Genomic DNA, 25,517 nt, shown 5'->3' with positions numbered 1-25,517 from the left:
TTGGAATTCATTTGCAAATTGGATACAATTAACTGAGGCTTGAATAGAGACTGGGAGTGGCTAAGTCGGCGCAAGTGGTGTTCTCGTCCATCCTCCCCGTAGAAGGAAAAGGCTGGGGCAGGGACCGTCGAATCGTGGAAGTCAACGAATGGCTACGCAGGTGGTGTCGGAGAGAAGGCTTTGGATTCTTTGACCATGGGATGGTGTTCCATGAAGGAGGAGTGCTGGGCAGAGATGGGCTCCATCTTACGAAGAGAGGGAAGAGCATCTTTGCGAGCAGGCTGGCTAACCTAGTGAGGAGGGCTTTAAACTAGGTTCACCAGGGGAAGGAGACCAAAGCCCTGAGGTAAGTGGGAAAGCGGTATACCAGGAGGAAGCACAGGCAGGAATGTCTGTGAGGGGAGGGCTTCTGCCTCATACTGAGAATGAGGGGCGATCAACAGGTTATCTCAAGTGCTTATATACGAATGCACAAAGCCTTGGAAACAAGCAGGGAGAACTGGAGGTCCTGGTGATGTCAAGGAATTATGACGTGATTGGAATAACAGAGACTTGGTGGGATAACTCACATGACTGGAGTACTGTCATGGATGGTTATAAACTGTTCAGAAAGGACAGGCAGGGCAGAAAAGGTGGGGGAGTAGCACTGTATGTAAGGGAGCAGTATGACTGCTCAGAGCTCCGGTACAAAACTGCAGAAAAACCTGAGTGTCTCTGGATTAAGTTTAGAAGAGTGATGTAGTGGTGGGAGTCTGCTATAGACCACCGGACCAGGGGGATGAGGTGGATGAGGCTTTCTTCTGGCAACTCGCAGAAGCTACTAGATCGCACGCCCTGGTTCTCATGGGTGACTTTAATTTTCCTGGTATCTGCTGGGAGAGCAATACAGCGGTGCATAGACAATCCAGGAAGTTTTTGGAAAGCGTAGGGGACAATTTCCTGGTGCAAGTGCTAGATGAGCCAACTAGGGGGGGAGCTTTTCTTGACCTGCTGCTCACAAACAGGGAAGAGTTAGTGAGGGAAGCAAAAGTGGATGGGAATCTGGGAGGCAGTGACCATGAGTTGGTTGAGTTCAGGATCCTGACATAGGGAAGAAAGGTAAGCAGCAGGATACGGACCCTGGACTTCAGGAAAGCAGACTTCGACTCCCTCAGGGAACGGATGGGTAGGATCCCTTGGGGGACTAACATGAAGGGGAAAGGAGTCCAGGAGAGCTGGCTGCATTTCAAGGAATCCCTGTTGAGGTTACAGGGACAAACCATCCTGATGAGTCAAGAGAATAGTAAATATGGCAGGCGACCAGCTTGGCTTAACGGTGAAATCCTACGGATCTTAAACATAAAAAAGAAGCTTACAAGAAGTGGAAGGTTGGACATATGACCAGGGAAGAGTATAAAAATATTGCTCGGGCATGTAGGAATGAAATCAGGAGGGCCAAATCGCACCTGGAGCTGCAGCTAGCAAGAGATGTCAAGAGTAACAAGAAGGGTTTCTTCAGGTATGTTGGCAACAAGAAGAAAGCGGAGGGTGTGGGCCCCTTACTGAATGGGGGAGGCAACCTACTGACAGAGGATGTGGAAAAAGCTAATGTACTCAATGCTTTTTTTGCCTCTGTCTTCACTAACAAGGACAGCTCCCAGACTGCTGCGCTGGGCATCACAACATGGGGAGTAGATGGCCAGCCCTCTGTGGAGAAAGAGGTGGTTAGGGACTATTTAGAAAAGCTGGACGTGCACAAGTCCATGGGGCCGGACGAGTTGCATCCGAGAGTGCTAAAGGAACTGGCGGCTGTGATTGCAGAGCCATTGGCCATTATCTTTGAAAACTCGTGGCGAACGGGGGAAGTCCCAGATGACTGGAAAAAGGCTAACGTAGTGCCAATCTTTAAAAAAGGGAAGAAGGAGGATCCTGGGAACTACAGGCCAGTCAGCCTCACCTCGGTCCCCGGAAAAATCATGGAGCAGGTCCTCAAAGAATCAATCCTGAAGCACTTACATGAGAGGAAAGTGATCAGGAACAGTCAGCATGGATTCACCAAGGGAAGGTCATGCCTGACTAATCTAATCGCCTTCTATGATGAGATTACTGGTTCTGTGGATGAAGGGAAAGCAGTGGATGTATTGTTTCTTGACTTTAGCAAAGCTTTTGACACGGTCTCCCACAGTATTCTTGTCAGCAAGTTAAAGAAGTATGGGCTGGATGAATGCACTATAAGGTGGGTAGAAAGTTGGCTAGATTGTCAGGCTCAACGGGTAGTGATCAATGGCTCCATGTCTAGTTGGCAGCCAGTGTCAAGCGGAGCGCCCCAGGGGTCGGTCCGGGGGCCGGCTTTGTTCAATATCTTCATAAATGATCTGGAGGATGGTGTGGATTGCACTCTCAGCAAATTTGCGGATGATACTAAAGTGGGAGGAGTGGTAGATACGCTGGAGGGCAGGGATAGGATACAGAGGGACCTAGACAAATTGGAGGATTGGGCCAAAAGAAATCTGATGAGGTTCAATAAGGATAAGTGCAGGGTCCTGCACTCAGGACGGAAGAACCCAATGCACAGCTACAGACTAGGGACCGAATGGCTAAGCAGCAGTTCTGCAGAAAAGGACCTAGGGGTTACAGTGGACGAGAAGCTGGATATGAGTCAGCAGTGTGCCCTTGTTGCCAAGAAGGCCAATGGCATTTTGGGATGTATAAGTAGGGGCACAGCGAGCAGATCGAGGGACGTGATCGTTCCCCTCTATTCGACATTGGTGAGGCCTCATCTGGAGTACTGTGTCCAGTTTTGGGCCCCACACTACAAGAAGGATGTGGAAAAATTGGAGAGAGTCCAGCGAAGGGCAACAAAAATGATTAGCAAAAAGAAAAGGAGGACTTGTGGCACCTTAGAGACTAACCAATTTATTAGAGCATAAGCTTTCGTGAGCTACAGCTCACTTCCTCAGATGCATATCGTGGAAACTGCAGCAGGCTTTATATATACACAGAGAATATGAAACAATACCTATTCCCACCCCACTGTCCTGCTGGTAATAGCTTATCTAAAGTGATTTCCAGCACAAATCCAGGTTTTCTCACCCTCCACCCCCCCACACAAATTCACTCTCCTGCTGGTGATAGCCCAGTGGGGTGGGAATAGGTATTGTTTCATATTCTCTGTGTATATATAAAGCCTGCTGCAGTTTCCACGATATGCATCTGAGGAAGTGAGCTGTAGCTCACGAAAGCTTATGCTCTAATAAATTGGTTAGTCTCTAAGGTGCCACAAGTCCTTTTCTTTTTGCGAATACAGACTAACACGGCTGTTACTCTGAAAAATGATTAGGGGTCTGGAACACATGACTTATGAGGAGAGGCTGAGGGAACTGGGATTGTTTAGTCTGTGGAAGAGAAGAATGAGGGGGGATTTGATAGCTGCTTTCAACTACCTGAGAGGTGGTTCCAGAGAGGATGGTTCTAGACTATTCTCAGTGGTAGAAGAGGACAGGACAAGGAGTAATGGTCTCAAGTTGCAGTGGGGATGGTTTAGGTTGGATATTAGGAAAAACTTTTTCACTAGGAGGGTGGTGAAACACTGGAATGCGTTACCTAGGGAGGTGGTAGAATCTCCTTCCTTAGAAGTTTTTAAGGTCAGGCTTGAGAAAGCCCTGGCTGGGATGATTTAATTGGGGATTGGTCCTGCTTTGAGCAGGGGGTTGGACTAGATGACCTCCTGAGGTCCCTTCCAACCCTGATATTCTATGATTCTTAAGTCATTATGCAAGGTAACCTATTTCCCCTTGTTTTTTCCTACCCCTTCCCCACCCCCCGTTCCTCAGACGTTCTTGTTAAACCCTGGATTTGTGCTGGAAATGGCCCACCTTGATTATCATACACATTGTAAGGAGAATGATCACTTTAGATAAGCTATTACCAGCAGGAGAGTGGGGTGGGGAAAGAAAACCTTTTGAAGTGATAAACACTCATTTTTTCATGGTCTATGTGTATAAAAACATCCTCACTGCATTTTCCACTTTTATGCATCAGATGAAGTGAGCTGTAGCTCACGAAAGCTTATGCTCAAATAAATTGGTTAGTCTCTAAGGTGCCACAAGTACTCCTTTTCTTTTTACTTTTGTCAAATATCTAGTCTTTTAAAAAATAAAAAACAATTGAGTCATAAGGGTCTGACAATGACAGTAGGCACAGTGAAGCATGCTATAATTAAGGCTGAAACCCAAGTTCAGATATAGCCCTCTCCCTTTAAAGGTGTTTATATTCCCTGGAAAACAAGTTTTGTTGAACACTTTGGCATCCATCCACCCAGGTACTTATATGGCCCTCAACACTGTAATACCAAAGCACCTACTCTTATCTAGATGCCCCTATGCACCCACATTAATGTTGTTTTCCGAAGCTTTTCCTGCAGTGGGCAGGAACCTAGTGCATATTTCACCTCTGTAATACAGTCCTGTAGCCTTAACATTCTACCTGTCTTGCAGCTGATTTCCTGGCCAGAGGGCGAATTCTACTGAATACAGATGAGTTGCCATTAAAACCTTCATGCAAGACAGGTAGGTAGAACTTTAAGCCTCTAGGACTTTTCTCTACACAGCCGTGTCAGAGACATTGAGAATTACAGTATGACCATGCATTAGTCAGATTCTGTAAAACCAGAATCAAGTCCACTGACTAGACTTTGTATGTTTCCCAGCTGTACTACCTTGTATTTGTTCAAGTTGAAACTCATTTTATTTCTAACCTCTCCGCTACACCTTTATATGATTTTTTTTTGTTTGAATTGCTGGTTGACAACTCTCACATCAGTATAATATGGGACTAAGAATTTTGTTTAGCCCACTCCAGATCAAGATGTTAAATAATAACAAACCTAATGCAGATCTCTGCAATAGCCTACTATACAGCTCCTTACATTGATATATTCCTATTTATCAAATAATGTTTCAAAACAGGTTACAGGAAGACTGTAGAACACATAGGACATTGATTCCATTCTGATTAAAACTGCATAAATATGAAATACATGACATTTCATATTGATTCAGCATGCTGCCTGGAACGGGCTGTTCTCCTTATCCCCCACTACTTAATTATACTTACAATAGTTTATGGTGAATTTGATCCTTCTGACTAATGACTAAATACAAACCTATGGTTTGTACACTATAAACTGGTTCTAAAATTTAAAAAGTTCCCTCTATTTGTTTTATATAATTGATTTATAACAAGCAGTGCAGATTATGATGCTGACATGGAGAACGGAAACAAGCTGACACTGCCAGTATCTTTGACACAAGCCACCAAACAGCTTTCAGAGGGAAACATCCATCACTACCAGTAAGCCCGATCTCTGTATTCTATTTCCATCCCCTGAACCCTTGAGACCCATACACACTTGTTTGATCTTTTCTTATTTACATATACTTGTTTTAATGCTCACCACTATTAGCAAACATATAATGATGAAGGTCTCACCTGAAAGAATTTTCTAAATTGGTTTTAAACCTTTTAATGGTTTTTCAGATATATTTTAACAAGAACAAAGCAGCCATGTTTCTTTTGTTATCAGTGAGAACTTTTTTATTCTCCATAAAGCAACTGGATGTTGCAGTGGATCATAAAGCATGGGGAAATTTCTATTTGAACCAAAGAACTGGTATCCATGATATCCCAAACTACTGATACGCATAAGAAAAAAAAAATACTTCAACAAAGAGAAATCAATGAAGCTATTAATTCAAGGAGTTGTGTGTGGGATAATCAATTCACAGAAAAAGATTTTTGAAAAGCTATCCATTAAGAATACAGGAACTTCAAAGCATAGAATACAGAACTGCCAGATAGGACTTACATTTATGAGCTTTCAGTCCTTCGAAGGAAACTGGTCCGTACTCATAGTACTCATACTCCCAAGTGTAATCAGAGTTAGACAAAGCCTGCTGAGATGTTCGGTTGGAAATTAACCTATGGGCAGACATCACTAACCTGTACAGACATAAAATGTGAACACAAAACATGTTAGTATATAGAAATATTTCTAACACTGTCTTTATATGTTTTTATAATCATGCGCCATCTTTTGGCTTTCCCCCTCCTCTGTCCCTTTCATAAGCAATGCCCCACCCTTGCATAAAGGGCCATATCCCACCTGTTCCTTTCAAAGCCAATTCCACCACTCCTTCAGATAGAGCCATCATGTTCCATCCCATTCCTTCCCTGCCCTATCCCTTCTCCAGGCAAATCACCAACCTGCGTAGAGCTTCCTTTTAATAGAAAGGTGGAATATATGAGGATCTCCACAGAATGTTCCTATTAACACACACAAGTATCAGAGCACATCACTCAGACAGAACATGCCTCCCCTAGGCCGAATACAGTAAATACAAATGATCATCAGGAATGGGAGTCCAGAGGTTTAGGGAGTGTCGTCTTATGGTATGTTTACATTACAAGCATTACAGCGGCACAGTTGTGGCTATGCCCCTATGGCAGTGGTGGACAAACTACGGCCCGGGGGTTGCATCTGGTCCTCCAGGCGTTTTAATCCAGCCCTCGAGCACCCGCCGGGGAGCGGAGTCTGAGGCTTGCCCTGTTCCAGTGCTTGCCCCGCTCTGGTGCTCCAGCTGGGGAGTGGAGTCTGGGGCTTTCCCCATTCCACGCAGCTCCCAGAAGCAGCGGGATGTCCCCCCTCTGGCTCCTATGTGTAGGGGCAGCCAGGGGGCTCCACACGCTGCCCCTGCCCTAAGCGCTGCCCCGCAGCTCCCATTGGGCAGGGAACCACAGCCAATGGGAGCTGCAGGGGCAGCACCTGTGGACAGGGCAGCGCGCAGAGCTGTCTGACTGTGCGTCCTCCATGTAGGAACCGGAAGGGAGACATGCCACTGTTTCTGGGAGCTGCTTGAGGTAAGCGCCCCCCGGAGCCTGCTCCCCAACCCCCTGCCCCAGCCCGGATATCCTTCCTGCCCTCCAAACCTCTCAGTCCCAGCCCTAAGCACCTTCCTGCACCTCTAACCCCTCATCCCCAGCCCCACCCCAGAGTATGCACCCCCAGCCGGAGCCCTCCTGCACCCTAACCCCCAATTTTATGAGCATTCATGGCCCGCCGTACAGTTTCCATACCCAGATGTTGCCCTCGGGCCAAAAAGTTTGCCCACCCCTGCCCTATGGTGTAGGCAGAGAGACAGTTTCTATCACTGTCGTAAACCTACCCCCTCAAGAGGCAGTAGCTAGGTTCTTCCATCAATCTAGCAGTTCCTACACCAGAGCTTAGGAACTGTTCACACCTCTGAGCAATGTAAACAGGCCTACCTAAATTTTAGCGTGGTGTAGACCAGGTCTCAATTGCACCAGGCTTTGTTTTCGGTAGGTCTCTACAACAAGAAAATATAAAATCAAGCCTAATAATCATTCTAAAGGAAAATTTCTGATCAGTTATAAATATTGTGGAGTGGGAGAGGAGTTTTTTCAGATGGGGAAGGAAAAAGTCCTTTTTTTAAAACAGGTTCAGTTTTCACATTATGGCCCCAATCCAGCAAAGTGCTTATTTTAAACACTTGAATAGACACATGGAAGTCAAAGTCCAGCATGTGCTTTAATTGCTGAATTAGGCCCTTTGTGTATTTTGTAATTTTTTGCCTCGTGCAATAGATAAAACAAAATAAAGTGAGATAGTCCCTTTAAAACTCACAGAGGTGCACATTTTAAAGAAATGTACAAGAAAGATTATTTTGTATTTTAACAAAAAGATCTGAAAGCCAACTCCCGTCATGATAAAAAAAAAAGATATAATCTGTAGACTTCCAGAGCATTAATTCAGTGTCGCTATTCCAAAGAAAGTTGGCACTCTGTGTTCATTTTGATATATAGCTCTAATAGTAAGCCATGTATGATTTTAACCAACATAAGATTCCACTGGTTTTAGGAGCTAAAAACTGAATCCAAGTAGGGAGCTGACTCATCTTTGAAATAAATGATATAATCATGAAACCATGATTTAAATACCATGTTTTAAATGGAAAGAGGTTTTAAATTGTCATGCTTTTACTGTAAAAAAAAATCCTTTGGTCAATCATTCATATTTGCTGTACTGTTTTGGTGCTATTTAAAAAGCAGATAAGCTGAAAATAATTCATACACTGCACAAAAGATTCAATAATGTATCAAAGATTTAAATTCATGATCCATCCTTTACTCACATGGAGCAGTTGCTTTGGCTTCAATATACTGCTATATGAGTAAGGGTAGCAGGACATAGTGCTTACTTTGGCTTCAATCCTCCAATGGAAATCAAAAGGGTTCCACATGGGAGTAGAGGTTTGCCTGCATGCATCGCATTGCAGGATCAGGATAGTACATTGTTACAAGTATGTTAATTGTTCTTTCAGTTTTAGGTAATTTCCTACAATACGCACATACTGCAAAACAAAGCACAAAGAGAGAGTTGCCTGCATCTATTCTAATAGTTAAGACTTCTACTAAATTTCTGAAGTATTAAGAAAAAGGACTAAGCATTTTTAAGGGTTATACAGGAATAACAGAAGGAACAAATGTTTGTTCAAAAAACCACCCCACTCATCTTGCCAAGCGTAAGCTTTGAAAATGAGGCAAACTTTCCATCCCTGAGATTCTCACAAACGTGTCTGCATCACAGATCATATTGTACCACCTGGCCAAAAATGTCCATATTCAAACAAGCACTCCCTTATAATGATGCACATGTTATTCTAATTCTGGGTGATGGGAAGTATCAGTAGATCATTGGGAACCTCAGTTCCTTAGTCTTGGTACCTTTTTCTTTAGATTTAGACGGGAGGGAAATACAAATACAACTTGCTGAATCCAAAAGAGCAGGAGGATAGTGAGTGGGCAGAATAATAGCTACCCCTCAAAAATGCTGGAGACAGTGCACGTTCTGTTCTTTCATGACAGTCAGGTAGACTGCTGTGCTCTATCTCCCCCTCTTGGGCCACAACCAGAGATATGTTCACTATGCACCATTCTCACTGAAGTTACGGAGAGGAAGGAGTCTCAGACTCAAGCCCAGCTTGTATGATGTGCTACAGAAGGCTATCAGATGAGAGAGAGCTGCAAGATGGCTTTTGCTTTCAGGAGGTGACCCGTGTTCTCTCGCACTGCTCATTTATATGCATTTTCACACACTATAATCCTTTCCATCTTCCCCAGTATTTTTTCCCCTTTAGTTCCCTATAAACCCCAGCGTGTACAAACTGAGAAAGAAAAAGCTGCCAAGATTTATATTTTAGCATGGAGCATAAGGATTCGCCCAAAAAAGGGGATATTTAAAGAATAAATGTCTGGCCCTGTAATAGTTTTTTGGTCAAGTAAAGATGCAAGCAGCTTGCCAAGAAAATGTTCCTCTTGATCATATTTCTGTGTAATTGGTATCCAAATTCCACTCCAAATGCAAATATTAACCTTCATGAACAGCTCAACTGAACATCAGAGTCATTTATTTTTCTTCGTTAGCATTTGCTTGCTTTCATCTTTCATAAAACAAATAAGTGCAACAAAGTGAATTGGCGTAAATAACAGAAGGCATAAGGCTTCCCTTTGTTTGAAAGGTAGAAAAATAGTTCACTATTTGGTACTGTCTCAGTGAAAGTCTGTGTAACACCATATCTGCTTCAATTAATTCAGAGAGCTATTTTTATTGGCCCAGGAAAGGCACTGGATAATACCCATCTTCTTGTTATTGTTTAGGTAAACGTGATATTCTTTTATTGACTTTCTGGAGTGTGGGGGTAAAGTCATTTTAACCATGGTTTATTTTTTCAAGATCAAGTAAACGCCCAGCCAATTATCGCCTAGTGTCAAACCCATCATTCATGAGCAAGCTCATAGAGGAGCTAGTCAAAGGCCGCCTATCATCTCATCTAACTGAAGCCGACATTCTAGACCCGGCACAATCTGGGTGTAGGCCAGGACACGGACCTGAAACAGCTTTATGGAACTGACAGATGATCTCCTCCAATCAAAAGATAGAGAACAGACATCCATTCTCATCCTCCTGGATCCCTCTGCAGTGTTCAACACTGCTGACCATGAAATACAGCAGTCTCGCCCGAGAGAGATGGCAGCGGTCCAGGATAACATGCTAAAATGGTTTGAGCCTTCCTGGAGGGACACACCCAAAAAAAGTAGTGATGGGAAAATGCACCACCTCTAGACCCCTCACTTATGGGGTTCCACAAGGATCAATTCTCGCTCCAGTCCTTTTCAACATCTACATGCAACCACTAGGTGTACAGGTCAAACAACATGGATTCACAGGCCAGCAATATGCAGATGACACACAGCTCTACCTATCTTTCACCACATACCCCTACCATCAAGATGGCCCAGTGCTTGGAGGAGATCAGCTCATGGATGAAGAACAGCTGGCTGAAGCAGAACCCAAGGAAGACCAGGTGATGCTGATGGGAAGAGGATAGTATTCTGAGGAGTTTGCAGCCATGTTGACTCCCCTGTGGTTGAAGGTTCACATCCACAACTGGTCAGTTCAGTCTGTAGTCTAGGAGTATTCTCAGATTCCTCGCTGATGCCGAACTCCCACATCACAATAGACATGAGTAATGCTTTCTACCATCTCCAGCTGGCTAGGAGATTCCATCCCATACTGGCAGACAAAGGCCTTAGTTGTTTATGTCTTCGTCACCTCTCGGCTGGACTACAGCAATACAATATATTTGGGCAGGAAGCCATCAGCATTTAGGAAACTCCAGCTAGTACAATACACTGCAGCGTGTCTCCTCAGCGTGCAAGCTACCATGAACACATCACACCAGTCCTCTGCTCCCCATAGAATTTTTAATTAAGTTCAAGGTCTCAGTCTTTAACTTCAAAGCACCCCATGGCTTCGGCCCAGGACGCCTAAAAGACTGCTTAAAGCTCCAGGACAAAGACCGAGGTCGACAACTTAGCTCCTCTGGCACAATGGTATAACAACAGAATCAAGTCCTAAATTGTCAGAAATAATTTTGGTTTTTATTTAGAAAATTTTATATACAGAAAGTTGCAAATATTTTTCTGTCTCCATACCGAAGCTTATAATTACTGCATGACCATTACCTGAGCTGTTTGGTATATATAAATAGTGTGTGCTACCTGACATATATGGTAACTGGGACAAATGGACCGAGTTAACATAAAAAGAAAAGGAGTACTTGTGGCACCTTAGAGACTTTCGAAAGCTTATGCTCAAATAAATTTGTTAGTCTCTAAGGTGCCACAAGTACTCCTTTTCTTTTTACGAATACAGACTAATACGGCTGCTACTCTGAAACCTGAGTTAACATACTGACAGTAAAGCAAAAATCAAACAGAGAAACATTTTCCACTATTTCTACTTTCTCTATACTTCTGAGGGAAAAAGTGAGTATAATTTAAGTGCCTCTATTTCAGCAGGACTCTAATAATCTTCACAGTCTGAAGGAAGCATCACAACCAAAACATTATTTTTTTCCTTAGTGCTTTAAAGGAAACATCTTATGGTTCATATAAAGAATTCGACTTTTTAAAATGCTGAACTTTCTGAACATATTATATAAGTAGAGCTGGTAATAATCCCTATTTTTTTAAGGTTGCTCGATATTTCCCATAATCAGACATTGTTTTCAGTTGCTTATAAATTTGCCAAACTTTAACCTTTCAGTCCACCATTTCCCATGCTGGGCGTCCACATTAGGCTGAATTGTCTTGGAAAGTTTCAGCAAATATGGATCAGCCATCTCCAAGAATGAGATGAAAGGGGAGGGGAAAAAAACATGGTTTTGCCCACATTCAAAAAATTCTTACAGCTGTTTCACTGAGAAGCTCTAGCACTTCAATATTTTGGAGCAGGAACTTGAAATTTGGCAGGGGAGTGGCTTTTGTGTCAGGGATGTGCTTTTTCCTACTCCTGTGAACAGGGCCAGCTCCAGGCATCAGCGAAGGAAGCAGATGCCTGGGGTGGCCAATAGAAAGGGGCGGCACTCAGTGCATTACTGGGCTGGCATGTCCGGGTCTTCGGCGGCAGGTCCTTCATTCCCTCTCTTCCTCTTCGGTGGCAGCTCTATCGGGTTTTTCTTTTTTTTTTTTCTTCGCTGCTTGGGGCAGCAAAAAAGCTGGAACCGGCCCTGCTCGTGAAAATCCACCCAAATTTGGCTAAGTTAAAATTCTTAGAAAAATATCAATTTGCACACACTCAGTAGAGATTTGTTAGGGTTTGGTAGCTAAATTCTGATTCCATTTGCACTGAGCACGTTCCAGTCCAGGGTTGCAGGACTTCCCTTGCCTTTGCTGTTCCCAGCTGTTGCTAGTCACTGTGATGCCAGGCACCAGAACAGCGCAGGGAAACCATCTCTCCTGAGCTCTCAACAACCCACTACTGGTGCCCAGGCAGCACAGAGAAGGAAACAGTCTGATACTACAGCCGACGGAACAAGTGCTACACCTAAACAAACAGACAAACAAAGCAGGAAGGCAAAGAGAAAAGCAAAGTTACAAGAGTGTGTTCTTTGCATTTAAGCAACAAAAGCTGGTATTTAACTGTTATTCCTTTATTCAAAGCATTAATCACCACATAACCAGAGTCTGCTGCAGTTTCCTAATCTGTCCCTGCAGTCCAGAATCCCACTGCCCATGATGGAGAATGAGCACTGGTCTCTGTAGCCAAATCCTTGCACAACACCTGCTCCACACAAAAATGTTATTCAATCCAAACAAGTATCCTTGGAAAAAATGGAAATCCAGCCCGAGTAAAGCCAATGAGTAATCAACTACAGAAGGTAAAATGTAGAACAGACATGAGTATGGCTAAGAGGAATTTGAAGAGTAAATAGCTGAAAACCAAGAAAATCTTAAAGTCAAATAAGGAAAAAAAAAACCCAAATTCTGATCACTTGTTCATAGGCAGAGAAGAAATCACATCTGGTTGCCCAATGAGAAACATGGTTGTTCCAGTTTTGGAACCAAGGTCTTATTCTTTCAATTAAAGAACACTGCAATAATGTTGCTTTAATGGTGTAAATTCTCAAGCATTTCTCTACAATCTGCTTGTTCTGTTTTGGACCATGATACCAGGATTCTAACTGATATTTTGTTTTAGCATGTCCAACTCTCACATCATAGATTTACTTTTCTCCTTGCAGAGACTATAAATTAAAATGTCACTGCCACCTCTACCACTCTGAGTCAGAATTGAGACTTGTCAGAGAAATAGTCCAAACGACAATTTAGGGCTGGATTAACTTATAATGAAATATTAAACAGAATTTGTGTTGGTAAGATGTAAAAGTAGTTCTTTGGCTGTAGGACAAACGTTACTGCGTATAAGTACAGTCTTTTACACTGGTGAAACCTCACTGTTATTTCACTAATTTTCTTGCTTGATGCAAAGACATAACATCTTACCACAGACTAGTTTATTTCCAGAATGCTGAAAGCACCCTAGGAGTGAGAGTATGGACATGACTAGGTGGTTAGCTATTACTAAGAAACAACTTAGGCCTCTAACAGAGCCTGATGCCACATGGGCTCCACGGCTGTTTTCCCCAGACGGAAGACTGAGGTAGCATCTCCTGAAGTGGGCCCTCGCTCCTATTCTGGGGAACCATATGGCATATGGCCGTAACAGTGATCTCTCCAGACCAATGATCCCCAGACTTTTGAGGGTCATGCCCCATCTTACCTAGTGTTGCCAACTTTCCAGTTTCCCAAAACAGGACACTACTGCTGTGGTCAACATTTTCTGCACCAAATACTTACCAGCACATACACTATCAAACAGGCACAACACAGACTCGCCAGCAGCAATGGAGATACTAGCAAGATACAGTTACAAATGGGATGGATGACGGGGGCCAGAAGGAGAAAGGAAACTGGCTTTGACTTGCCATTGTTGGCATACACTTCACAGCAAACAAATCCTTCCGTTTGTTGCAGCAGTTGCTTTCCAAGGCAGAGCCTGTGCACCTCGATGGGACTGCAGCCATACATTCTCCACAATGTCCTGCCCTAACGTGCCACTTGGATAGATTGGCTTCAGATTGAAAGTGTAGGGGCTTCATTTAGCAATCCCCCCACCCCCAAAAACCAAAACAACTCTGAGGTGCTGAGACAAGGTAGGGGGGTTTCCCAGCACAAGGAGCTGGTGGCTTCACCCTTTACCTGAACTCCATCCCCAACCAAAGGCTCAACTCAACAGAAAGAAGGACGCTGAAGAGGACCATGTCTCTCCTGCTCCGTCCAGAAGCAGCAGCTCAGAGACAAAGAGCTCGCAGGGAGTGATGAGGGCAGAAAGTAGTGTGGGAGGTAGCTTCCTGCAGCCGGGGGAGGTTCCCAAAGGTGGGTCTGACCCAGCCCCGGGAGCAGGCCATGCAGGTGAAGAGGAAGTGTCCCTTCCTCAGGCTAGGCTGGGACTAGCAGCTAGGGGGCCTCCAGCTCTGCCCCTCCCCAGCTCTGGGGCCAGTGCTCGGGGTTAAAAGAGGCCTTAGGTTGGCTGTGGGGAGGGGAAGGGGTGACAACAGAACTGCAGTAACCAGACTTCTGGTGTCTGGTCAATACTTCTGATTGGAGACTGTACAATCGCCTTAAAATCTGACTTTCCAGTCAAAAACCGGACACCGGGCAACCCTACCATTACTCTGATCTGCGGCCCCCCAACCTTCTGGGGCCAGGAGCATGGCCGTGGCTCCAGGAAGTGGGGGGGGGGGGAGGAAGACGCCGAAGGGGCAAGAGGGCCAAGGCTGGGGTCAGGAGCAGGGCCATGGCCATGGCCAGGAACTGAGGCTGGGGGTGGAGCCACAGCCAGGCTGTGGTGGGGGCCGGCAGCCAGACCCACAGCCACATGCAGCTCCGCTCCCGGCCTGACCCCCAGCCTTGGCCCCGGGCCAGGAATGGACCCACAGCCAGCAGCCAGGGCTAGGGATTGGCATGGAGCGGAGCTATACCAAGGCTGGGACCTAGGCCAGGCATGGCACGTGGAGTCAGGGACATGGCTGGGAGTGGGACCGGAGCAGAGCTGGAGGCAGGGAGGGGCTGGGTGGTGCACCCTCCCTACCCCCAGTGGGGGCTGGCCCAGACCCCACCACGCCCCCCTCAGACATTTCTCCATGCCTCCCTAGGGGGGCATGCCCCATTCTTTGGGGACCTCTGCTCCAGAAAATAGTCATCCTGAACAGGACTTCCCGCAACGGCCTCAGGCCGAAGCTTGCTCACCTTGACGAGGACTGGGCCACACTGACTGCAGACAGTGCATACAGATCACCTAAATGTCTACAAAACTATGAAGGTGAAGGGTCATAAGAACATAAGAATGGCCATAATGGGTCAGACCAAAGGTCCATCTACCCCAGTATCCTGCCTTCCAATGAAGTGGACACATGTGCGCTGCCCTAGTCCACCAACATCTGAAAGAAACACTCCTATTTCCCTTTAGGAGGTCACCTAGGAGAAAAGGAGGTAAAGGACTGGTCATCGGCTATACCAGCCTGATCCTGTCTGAGAGACTCCCACTGGTGATAAGATCTATGACCAAGCTTCTCCATCACCTTGTTCCAGTAACACTCAGAACCCCACTCCATGAAGTCAAAGGTCACAAAAGCATGAAGCAGAAGAAACTCAAACCTTTATCTTAAGTGTCTCTGTAAAATGCTAAGCTCACTCACCAGCTGGGGGAATAAACAGCCACACCCAAGTCAGTCTTTAGCTCCCTTGCCTCAGGGCTCCGTTTATTGTTGAAACACAAAAAGAACGTGTAAACATCATCATAATGTAACTGCCCGACTCCCCAGTATAGATTGTGGGTCCCCTGGCCACTAGCAGTCTAGTGGTTAGAGTCTTCCCTCAGCACAGGGACTTCTCCAGGGTCTCCTTGCCCATGCTGTCCTCCACTGCATGGTCTGCAACTTGGGCTTTTAGTCACAAGTATTCTCATGGCATTAGAATGGTCCTAGGCTCTATCTAATGGAGCTGGGGCCCACTTCTGTATCATCTAGTGGCAGTTATCAGACCCAGTCACCTGACATTGTCCAGCTGGGTCTGATGAGTCCTAGCACCTGCCTGCTGGGCTCTTCCTTGGAACAGAACTGGTTGTTCCCTAGCCCCCCACCCTGGGACTTAAAGGGGCAGACCACCCTGTTACAATCTCATTTTTCCTGTTTTCTACCTTTAGTTCATGGGAAAATGTTTCTGTTGGTGTTTTAGCGTGTCAATGTGTGGATTGAGTATACCTTGGGAATGGCGCCAGGAATGCATCCCAAACCCTAAATCCTAATTCTGCTTTTGAACCATTCCAAGTGCTTCCTCAATTAAGGAAGAGTATAATCTGAAGCTTTAAGCGTCCTTTAGTAACTACCTATGTTCTGAAATCAGTTGGTAAACTCTCATGCTTTGTAGGTGGGGGAGTAAGAAGAGGACACTATTAGTCACCATAACAACAGTGAGATTTAAGAAGAAACCATGCAGGAGCACTGAAGTTGTAATTTAAGAAACCACTTTGGTATCTACCTCCTTCGGACTAGCTAATGATTCTCTCACTTCAGGTTCTCTCTCGGTTGGGGTCTAAAACCAGAACAGATAGTTATGTCCTTCACCAGCTAAATCAGTGGTTCTCAAACTTCCGTACTGGTGACCCCTGTCACATAGCAAGCCTCTGTGTGCGACCCTCCGCCCCTTATACATTAAAAACACTTTTTGACATATTTAACACTATTATAAATGCTGGAGGCAAAGCAGGGTCTGGGGTGGAGGCTGATAGCTCACAACCCCCCAAGTAATAACCTCGTGACCCCCTGAGGGGTCCTGACCCCCAGTTTGAGAACCCCTGAACTAAACTGATTTCACTGCCATGAGCGGTATCTTTTATTTTGGGGGCGGGAGAAGAGAGATGGTTAGACTAAGCAAGACCTCCTTCAGTCTCCTGTTGCAGGTTCAATAGGAAGTAATTCTTTGTTGTATCAATCTCATTTGATTACCCACCGTATTAATTTCACCAAATGATGACTTAAGCCAAATATCATTGCTACTCATTGACTGGACTTCAATTTGACCTTGATTTGATAGTTGTATTGTTTTAATTCCTATGTCTACTCGTTTTCGTCTTAGAGATATGAAAATTAAATTTTCATATCTGCTTGTTCTTTTAATAAAACTCATAGAAGTATAGAGAGCCAAGTTGTTGGTTTTTTTCACATTAGCAACTTGAATCAGAAACTGCAAGAATGAAGGTAACTTAGCTGAGGTGTTTGAAAGCCACTTGCTCTTTCACTAAATTAAGTCCTTTGTTTCTTGCACTATGATGTAAATATTTATTCCAATTTCAAGTGACAAGTCTAATCTCTAAATAATGTTACACACACTGTCCATCTGGTTTAAAATCTAGATCTGAACATTCAGATTAGCCCTGGTATAGTTCTCCCCTAGTGCTTCCTGCTGAGTGCTCATTGTAACAGTGTCCATAAATAAGTATGGTTCCTGGTGCCCCTTGAAGCCAGGAAGAGAATAAGCTGATGAGGCTGGAAAATAGTCACACTTGGGCCATTCACTCGTATCTGCATCAGTCCTAGATCACACGTGGGCAAACACATTCTAGGATCCCCTCTGCAGATAAACTGTGAAATCCCAATCTGGCCCCATGGTATCTGAATGCCTGAACATTTCAGTACAGGAAGTTAGCAAGGTATAACACTCTCTCAAAATTCAATAAAAAAAATTATAGACAACAATAAAGCTACATTTAGCTTTTCTTGAAAAGTGTTATGAACTGTAATAACTACAAACATTTAGAAGTTCTAGCATTATTACGTACCATATAATGGAGAATTTTTTTTAAAAAAAGATCCAGTCTGTGAGGATTTCAGACTGCCATTGCAAAGGAATTCAATTTGTGATGTTTCAAGAGTAAAGCTGCTAAGCAATTTAACAAGTTCTCTTTTTTTTCCCCTATTTTCAGGGGAAATTTTTCCTTCCAGCTCTGTTGGAGAAGATAAGAGAATTTATTATGCTGTCTCTGATGAAAAATTCAGTTTAGGCTGAGCTCTTGGTGAAACCTGACAGTGATATATGAAAATGAGTGCCAGTGAGAATCAATTTCTTATTCTAAATCTCTACTATTTCTCTGTACAACACACTACTATGCAAAGGTAGCCAATAAAGGGCTTTATCCTACAGCCCTTACCCATATGACTTAGACTGTAGGATTGGATCCAAACATACCGTGCTTACCTCTCCGTTCCTTGGTCTCTATCATAGGCTGAGAAGAAAACAAAAAAAGATTTGCGAATACCATCACCAATTGCAGGACAGAAATCAACTGCATTTAAATAGCAGGCCAAACTGTGTAATATCTGCCATACTTTATCAACAAAACATCTTCCATTGCAAAACCTGTAGTGAAGAACAATACTTGATAAAGGGCAGAGTAGTCAACCTTCTTGATGTTATCACAAGCCTCACAATTTTTGGTGGTCTTTTTTGAGACAGATTAGTTATCTCCTGTTGTCTTCAGCTTCTTTGTGAATATCTACCCTTACACAAAATGGCCTCAATAGCCCATTACTTTAAGCAGGAATGAAGCCAGATTGCCTTCAATCAAGATGGCTGCCATTTTTTCCAGTAGCTTTTCATGTGATGCTGCCTCTAGTAAAGATGGCTGCCACCCCAGGCTCTATTGTTAGAGAACTGGATAGGAAACTGAAGGGAGAAGGGAATGCAAAAGTGCAGAAAGGAGGCTAAGGGCTGGTCTACATAGGGAAATTGACCTGCATAGTTATAGCAGACTAGTGTAATTAATCCACTCTATCTATACTGGTCAATTTCACCACATAGACAAGCCCTAAGAGGGTCATGTTGCAGAATGTGGACTGGGGCAGAGAAGGAGACTAACACAGCCAGGGGAATGGGTGATGGCCATAAGGAAGATCAAGGGATCTTGGGAGTAGGGAATGGAGAGACAGAATGTACGAGAAGGAGGTTCTTGAAGTAAAGGGAGCAAAAATATGGGAAGCAGGAGTTGGACTGGAAGAACATGGAAGGAGAACATGAGTGGGCAGGGAGTGAAATGGAAGAGATGGGGGGAGGGGAAAATGATAGCTCCTCCTCTCCAGCATTTGGACACAATAAATGGAACCTCTTTCTGAGCAGAAATGGAGGAACACACACAAATTAGAGTTGGGCTTAAGTTCTCAAAAATCAGACAGACCACCAAAATATTGTACTGTTTATTACTAGTTTAGAAATAATCATATTTAGAGCTTGCCTACACCACAGAACTTGCACACTGCAGGGGTGTGGTCTCACAGTAGAGAACTTTTAAACAGCAGGCCAAACTATTCGCTCCAGCAGGGTCTACACAGGCCAATTACCAACTGTTGACCAGTTCTTTTCCCCACTACCCAGAACGCACTGGTTCACAGACAGACTCTTGAGCTGAAGAAGTGTGTCATTTATTTGCTGCTTCAGTGAGTGGTCAGTCCACCAAAAAAGGGCACAGCATAGGGCACAGCATTCAGGTGTTCGCCTTAAATACATTGTTACAAAGCTATTCGTTATTCTTTTCTGCCTAACACTAAGATTAGTTTGCTAAATGTCAGCTGTTTAACTGATTGTTTACCAAGTTGTTTACCTGATCAGGTTGCCGATCAACCTTTTTACCTGGCTGTTCTCTTTCCTTGACAGATAAGCATGTAGTAGTAGGATTTTAGGTTTGTATTTTGTATAATTTAAAATAAAATAAAAAATAATAAAGTAGCATGTATTAAATCTTTTGGTATATAATTTGACCATATTCTGCCAGCCACCCTTTCTGAAAGCAGAAAGGAATGGCCTAATGGGCCATTGGTAAAGACACATCAACCAGAATCTGTATCTGAGCTAATTTCAAGGCAGTAACAGACCTTTTAGGGTCACCGCTTTGTTGTAGGTTTAGTATTTTAAAAATAAGTTAAAAAAATGCAATAATTGTTTTCTCTTGCATTGCAATTTGATGTTCCTGTTCAAATGCTCTCTGTAAATCAATTCTGTGTTGTGTATAAATAAAAAATGTGTGTATTAAAAAAAATAAGTGAAAAGCCATCACCAGACCAAATGTTCTAAGAAGGAACCGAGAACGGTCGTAAGAGCACCAGGAAATTGCAACACGCCCTACTGAGATGTCAGAGAAGGGCAAATTAACAACTCTAAAAATAAAACATGCATTTATCAATAAAAACAAAATAGCTGTAATCAAAACCAGCATGGGGTAACTCCCTAAAAACAATAAAAAATAAAAATAAAATTAAAAAAACAAGCACTTGTCAAGACAACTATTAATTACAGCACAGGAGTGCAAAACTCAATGGTCCCAATAAAAAAAAAAATCACTATATAAACAGGGTGCCTTGCCACAAAACTTTGGATTTGTCCTGCCAAAACGTCCCCGAAGCACCATGTCACGACCAACAAAACCCGGCTCCTACCTACCCGTGATCAACCTAGCTGGCCACTAGAATGATCTGGACTCTATACTGGTAACTGTAACATCGACTGGCGGGACAACGTGTGTGTGTGTATGTATATAATTAAATGCATATGCTAATTATTGGATCTTCAATAAATGCAGCGTATTGCCTTTTCCCCTACAAAAAAAAAAATCCCATGTGCTTCTTATAAGCATAAGAAGTAGGCATCTTTTCACATGTCCCAACACCTAAAACATACATTCTACATATCACATCCTATTACACCAATACATTGGTGCACTCTAGAAATCAGTCTGCATTGCTGTGTCAGGTAGACAAGCTTCCCTTCCCACCCCCACCCAAAAACAATTTCATGATCTGGGGAGAGTTTGATTGATTTTTTTAATACTTGGATTTAACAACAGAGAAAGGAATAGGTTACTTTTAACTTAAAGACCTGCACAAAGGATAAAAAGAAAAGGAGTACTTGTGGCACCTTAGAGACTAATATTTGTTAGTCTCTAAGATGCCACAAGTACTCCTTTTCTTTTTGCGGATACAGACTAACACGGCTGCTACTCTGAAACAAAGGGTAAAGTTTCCAGGAGTGCCCCATGCCGTTTCCAAAGGCAACATAGGCACTTTGGAAGCTGCTAACCTTCAATGACATTTAGGTTCCTAGTACTTAAGGCACTTTTGAAAATGGGACCTAGATGCTTTTGAAAGTTTTAACCTAAATCACAGTATATTTCTAAACAGAATAACGAACTATCCTCTAATACCCAGTTACACAAACTCTGACACTTGCAGTATATTTATGACACACAACTATTTTAAGAGTTTAAATTCTGAAATAAGACCATATGCCACAGTTCAAGTAGAACTTCCACTGATTTCTTGTCCTTAGTTCAAATGCTTCTCTCTTTCCATTTTTGGTTATATTAAAAATAATTTACCAGTTTCAAAAGATGTTTTCTCCTAGTTCAAATGCAATAAGTAAATACATTTAAAACTGAATGGGAAAATTGCATGTGTTCAAAATTTACTTATGCCTTGAGATTTATCAAATTTGTGTTTGCTTTAGTTTAATGTTAATAACATAGCTACAGAGGTTTCTTTTGTTCTGAACACACTGATTTTGCTGAATTCACAGGAAAAAAACCAGATGCATAAAACTGCGGAGCAACTATTCTGAGGTATTGTCTAAACGCAAATGAAAGTAATACACACAACCAAAAACTAATCTTGGTTCACTAATATGGAATTTAAAAAAAACAAAAACAAAAAAACCCCACCCCCCCTTCCCTCCCAACCAAGTCTCAACAATTTCCCTCTTATATTAACAAAAACCCCACTGAAGAGAACCAAGGGAAAACCCCCAAACCCTCACACAAAAGCAAAGGGGGCAAAAGCAGAAATACAGGTCTGCGTTTCTCCCCTGTAACATGCTATGCAATAACGCCCCCGGGCATACAAGAAAGCTGCAATGGCCATTTAGCAGGCAAGAGCATCCCCCATTGAGTCCCACTGAGCCGCTCAGCATTGGCAAGCTTCAGCCTTTGCGGGCTGTTCCGAGGGTAATTCTCTCGCTCAGCCTCCCCCACCCCCGCACAGGGGGGTAACAACAACGGGCCGGCGCGACCCGTCCCCGGGCCAGCTGCGCAGGCTGGAAGACGGCAGCGAGACCAGGCTTCCCCCGTTACCTTGCCGCGCCTCGTTCCCCGCGCGGACCCGGGCTCTGCCGCCTGCCTTTGCCCCGCCCCCCGGCGCCCGCTGCCAGGCCCGCTCTCGCCCCCGGCGCACGGTTCGCGCCTCTCCGCTGTGCCGGGCTGGCAAGTGCTCCGCGGGCGGCAGCGGCAAGCCCAGCCCCGGGGGAAGGAACCCGCGCGGCGAGGAGCGCCCCTCGCCCGAGCCTGCCCGCCCCGCACGCCGCCTGGGCGATCCCGGGGGGCGGCACCGCGACTCAGCGCTCCTGGGGGCGGGGAGTGGCCACCCGCCGGCGGCGCCGCGCTGCTTTTACTGACCGCGACGGGCAGCAGCGGGGCCCCGCGAGCACACGCCCGCGGCACGTGACCATCCCCCGCGGCCCCGGCTGGGCGGGAAGGGAAGGGAAGGGAAGGGAAAGCCCCGCTGGGTGCCAGCCCGCGCCCCGACACTGCGCGTTCCAAAACGTCGCCGCTTGGCGCCCTTGCCGACTGGCTCCGCGGGGGGCGGCCCCGCTTTGAAGTAACCGGTCAGCTCCCCAGGGCGGGGGCGAGGCGCGTTGGCAGCACAGCGGGGGAGCTGGGAAGACGCTCGGGCGCTGCACTGGAGGCCGCGCTTACTGCTGCCGACGTGGCTCCGGCTTTGGGGCGGGTTTCAGTGGGGTGCTGTCCCCGGGCACGAAATTCACCCACTTGCGTGCTAGGTTACAATAATACCGTGCCGCTTTGCCAACTCGCCACAGCCCCCCCAATGCTACTGGTCCGTGCAAAACCGAAGCCAGTGGCTACTTCCTCCACCCCCCCCCCCGCTAAACGTTAGACCCGGTAGCTACTAGCACAATGGGCCAAGCTCGGGTTAATGGACATGTCTCTCCACCTGTGCCAGATCCATTATTCTCCTTATCCCTGACCCCAGGTCACATAGATGAGGCAATTCATTGATTTAATCAGACCATTATTAGGCATTACATTGCAGCCCATATTTCCCTCCCATCCATTGTTTCTCCTGGTAGGAGTAATTTTTCACCCTAAATTTAGTATAAAAATGTAAAACCCCCATAGGTATCAAGATAACTTATTCTGGTAAGAAAAGAAAACACCTTATTAGACCGGCCTTGGGGCCTCATTAGTACTATCAGCTTCTGCTACTGACCAGTACCAGAGACTCTGCTTCTTTTTAAGACACATTTTTAGCTTAAAACAAAATCTTTATCATTCAGCTTCTCTCTGAGGGAGCTTAACTCATTAGTTGATGCCACTTTCCTATGTTTCCTATGCTGTGCATTTTGGGGGATTAATTTAAAGTTAGCCTTTATCCAAATGCATTTGAAATTAAAATCCAAACAAAAGCAAAAGGATAAAAATATCTTAAAGCAAAACAAATACAGGTAGTAGAATTATGACATTTTCTCCAGATCTTTATTTGATACTGGAAATTAGCAAGAATAATTTTCAGCTCTATGCTTTCACCAATAGTGAGTGCTAGCGACTTGGTTGAGATGGCAATAGAAGTGTAGTATACTTATTCCTTTCTGGTGTGTTGATTGAAAGGGGGATACCTGTGACACTCTGTAGCCCAAAGCAGCACTCTGGCACCCCCATATTTACCATGATGATATGATTATGATATTTTTGTACAAAGTATGCCTTCTGAGATGGTATTCTAAAAGGCTTGATCTGTTGAATATTAATATACTGTTGGACTGTATGTTCTGTCATAGTATGTGAAGTTATAAAGTTTTGCTATGTGTATGTTACTGAAATATGTTGTCTGAAGTTGAAACACCCACAATCAGCCTTTCCGGTACAACAATGGGGCAGCTAGACACACTGATGATGGCCCATTAAAGGAAATACACACCCACAAGGACTACCCCAAGAATTGTATGCAATGGAGACCTCTCAGAGAGAGCACATAAACAATGGAGACTGTTTGACTCACATCTAGCAAAAGATCTTTCCTGCGAGGAGGAACCTATAAAGGAGAGGAAGTGACACCATCATTTGTCCCCCCCACAACTAAACACCTAGAAACGTGTGAAGAACAAAGAATGAACTGGGGAGGTGGTCCCAGGTTGGAAAGGAGAATCCCAGCTTGTGTATTAAGGAACTATACCATCAGGGTGAGACACTGCTTGATTTAAATCCTGTCTAAGTTGTAGAACTCAGGATTGCAATTTTACTTTTTATTTCTTAGGTAACCAACTTTGATCTGTATGCTTGCTACTTATAATCATTTAAAATTTATCTTTTCTGTAGTTAATAAATCTGGTTTATATTTTACCTAAAACAGTGTGTTTTGCTTGGGGGATTTGCTCAGTATACAACAGCTGATGCATGTCCACTTTCCTTTGTAGAAGTGGCAGACCGAGGAATAAACTTACACTAGTCAGGATTCTGGCAAGGGAAAGATGGTACAGCTCTGGGGTCCTGACCTGGGTGAATTAGCTGGAGCCTCTCTATTGTTATTTCATGAGTGTCTAGAAGCATTCATGTAACTCAGCTGGATGTGTCCCTGCCTGTGGATGTCTGTGTAAGTGCAGCACCTGGTGAGGTTTGCAGCTTGTCACAGCATCACAGTGTGAGAGGGAGCCTAGGTTGGTCAGACAGAGGGCTCAGCGGTACCCCAGTTCTAGGTTACACCCCTGGGGAACCTGTCACAATACTATATAGTCCTCTTGCAGCTGTTGTTGCTCGAGCTCCTGAGTACATTTAGTATCTGTAAATGCACACTCACGCTCTCATTCACCAATCCCAGACATGATCTCTTTTTCTACACACCCACCCATCCCAGTCACACTTTCTCTCTCTCTTTCCCTTATCAACACAGGATAGGAGAACTTAAAGAAGCCAGGAGAATTCAGATGTGAAAGGGGGCAAGGTGTTGAAGTTACTCTTCCATTCACTCTAATGGTGTACTGAGGGAGAGTGGATGAAACTCCTCCTACGAATCCAACAGTGACTGCTCGCTCACCACCCAGCAGCTGCAGTTTCAGTTACGTTCAGTTCAGTGTTTGGAGAAATAAGGGCTAGAAATCTATTTTAAAATACAAACTTAGATTCTACTCAAGGTCATGGTCATTCTCACTAAGTGAAGTGTCTTAGTCTTGCCTTGATAACAGGTGTTTGGGATTTAGTATAGTTGCCATAAAAACTGCATAGCGACAGCTGTGTCGCTAAAAGTTGGGCGGTGTAGCCGCTGTTTGTCAGCACTATTGCCGACAAAATACTTCCACCCTCAATGAGCGGCATTCGCCTTGTTGACAGGAGAGCGCTCCTGCTGACAGCATGCCATTCAGGCACTTGTCGCGGCAAAATTTTTGTCCTTCAATTGCCAGTGTAGAGAAAGCCTTAGTCAGATCTTCAGCTAGTTTAAATCAGTTTT

The 25,517-nt window shown here is 44.4% G+C and overlaps 1 protein-coding gene across 4 annotated transcripts in view; it reads right to left on the bottom strand.

Moving 5' to 3' along the window:
- Positions 1-22,367, bottom strand: part of MRAP2 (melanocortin 2 receptor accessory protein 2) — a 46,448-nt gene extending 24,081 nt beyond the window's left edge. The window contains exons 1-3 of one of the 4 annotated variants that reach the window (XM_073336573.1): positions 22,133-22,216; positions 7,303-7,364; positions 5,846-5,979 (exon numbers count right to left, since the gene is read on the bottom strand). In XM_073336573.1, coding sequence (XP_073192674.1) covers positions 5,846-5,972 — 127 coding nt within the window. In that variant the 5' untranslated portion in view covers positions 5,973-5,979; positions 7,303-7,364; positions 22,133-22,216. Of the gene's footprint in view, positions 1-5,845; positions 5,980-6,142; positions 6,281-7,302; positions 7,365-18,216; positions 18,295-22,132 lie in introns of those variants that run through there. The other 3 variants (XM_073336576.1, XM_073336575.1, XM_073336574.1) reach the window with 3 other exon arrangements.
- Between the last annotated feature and the right edge of the window lie 3,150 nt (positions 22,368-25,517).

Source organism: Lepidochelys kempii, chromosome 3 (genome assembly GCF_965140265.1).
Source record: "Lepidochelys kempii isolate rLepKem1 chromosome 3, rLepKem1.hap2, whole genome shotgun sequence".
Classification (NCBI taxonomy): domain Eukaryota; kingdom Metazoa; phylum Chordata; order Testudines; family Cheloniidae; genus Lepidochelys; species Lepidochelys kempii.
The sequence above is the reverse complement of the archived record's forward strand: the minus strand, read 5'-3'. Positions and strand labels throughout refer to the sequence as shown.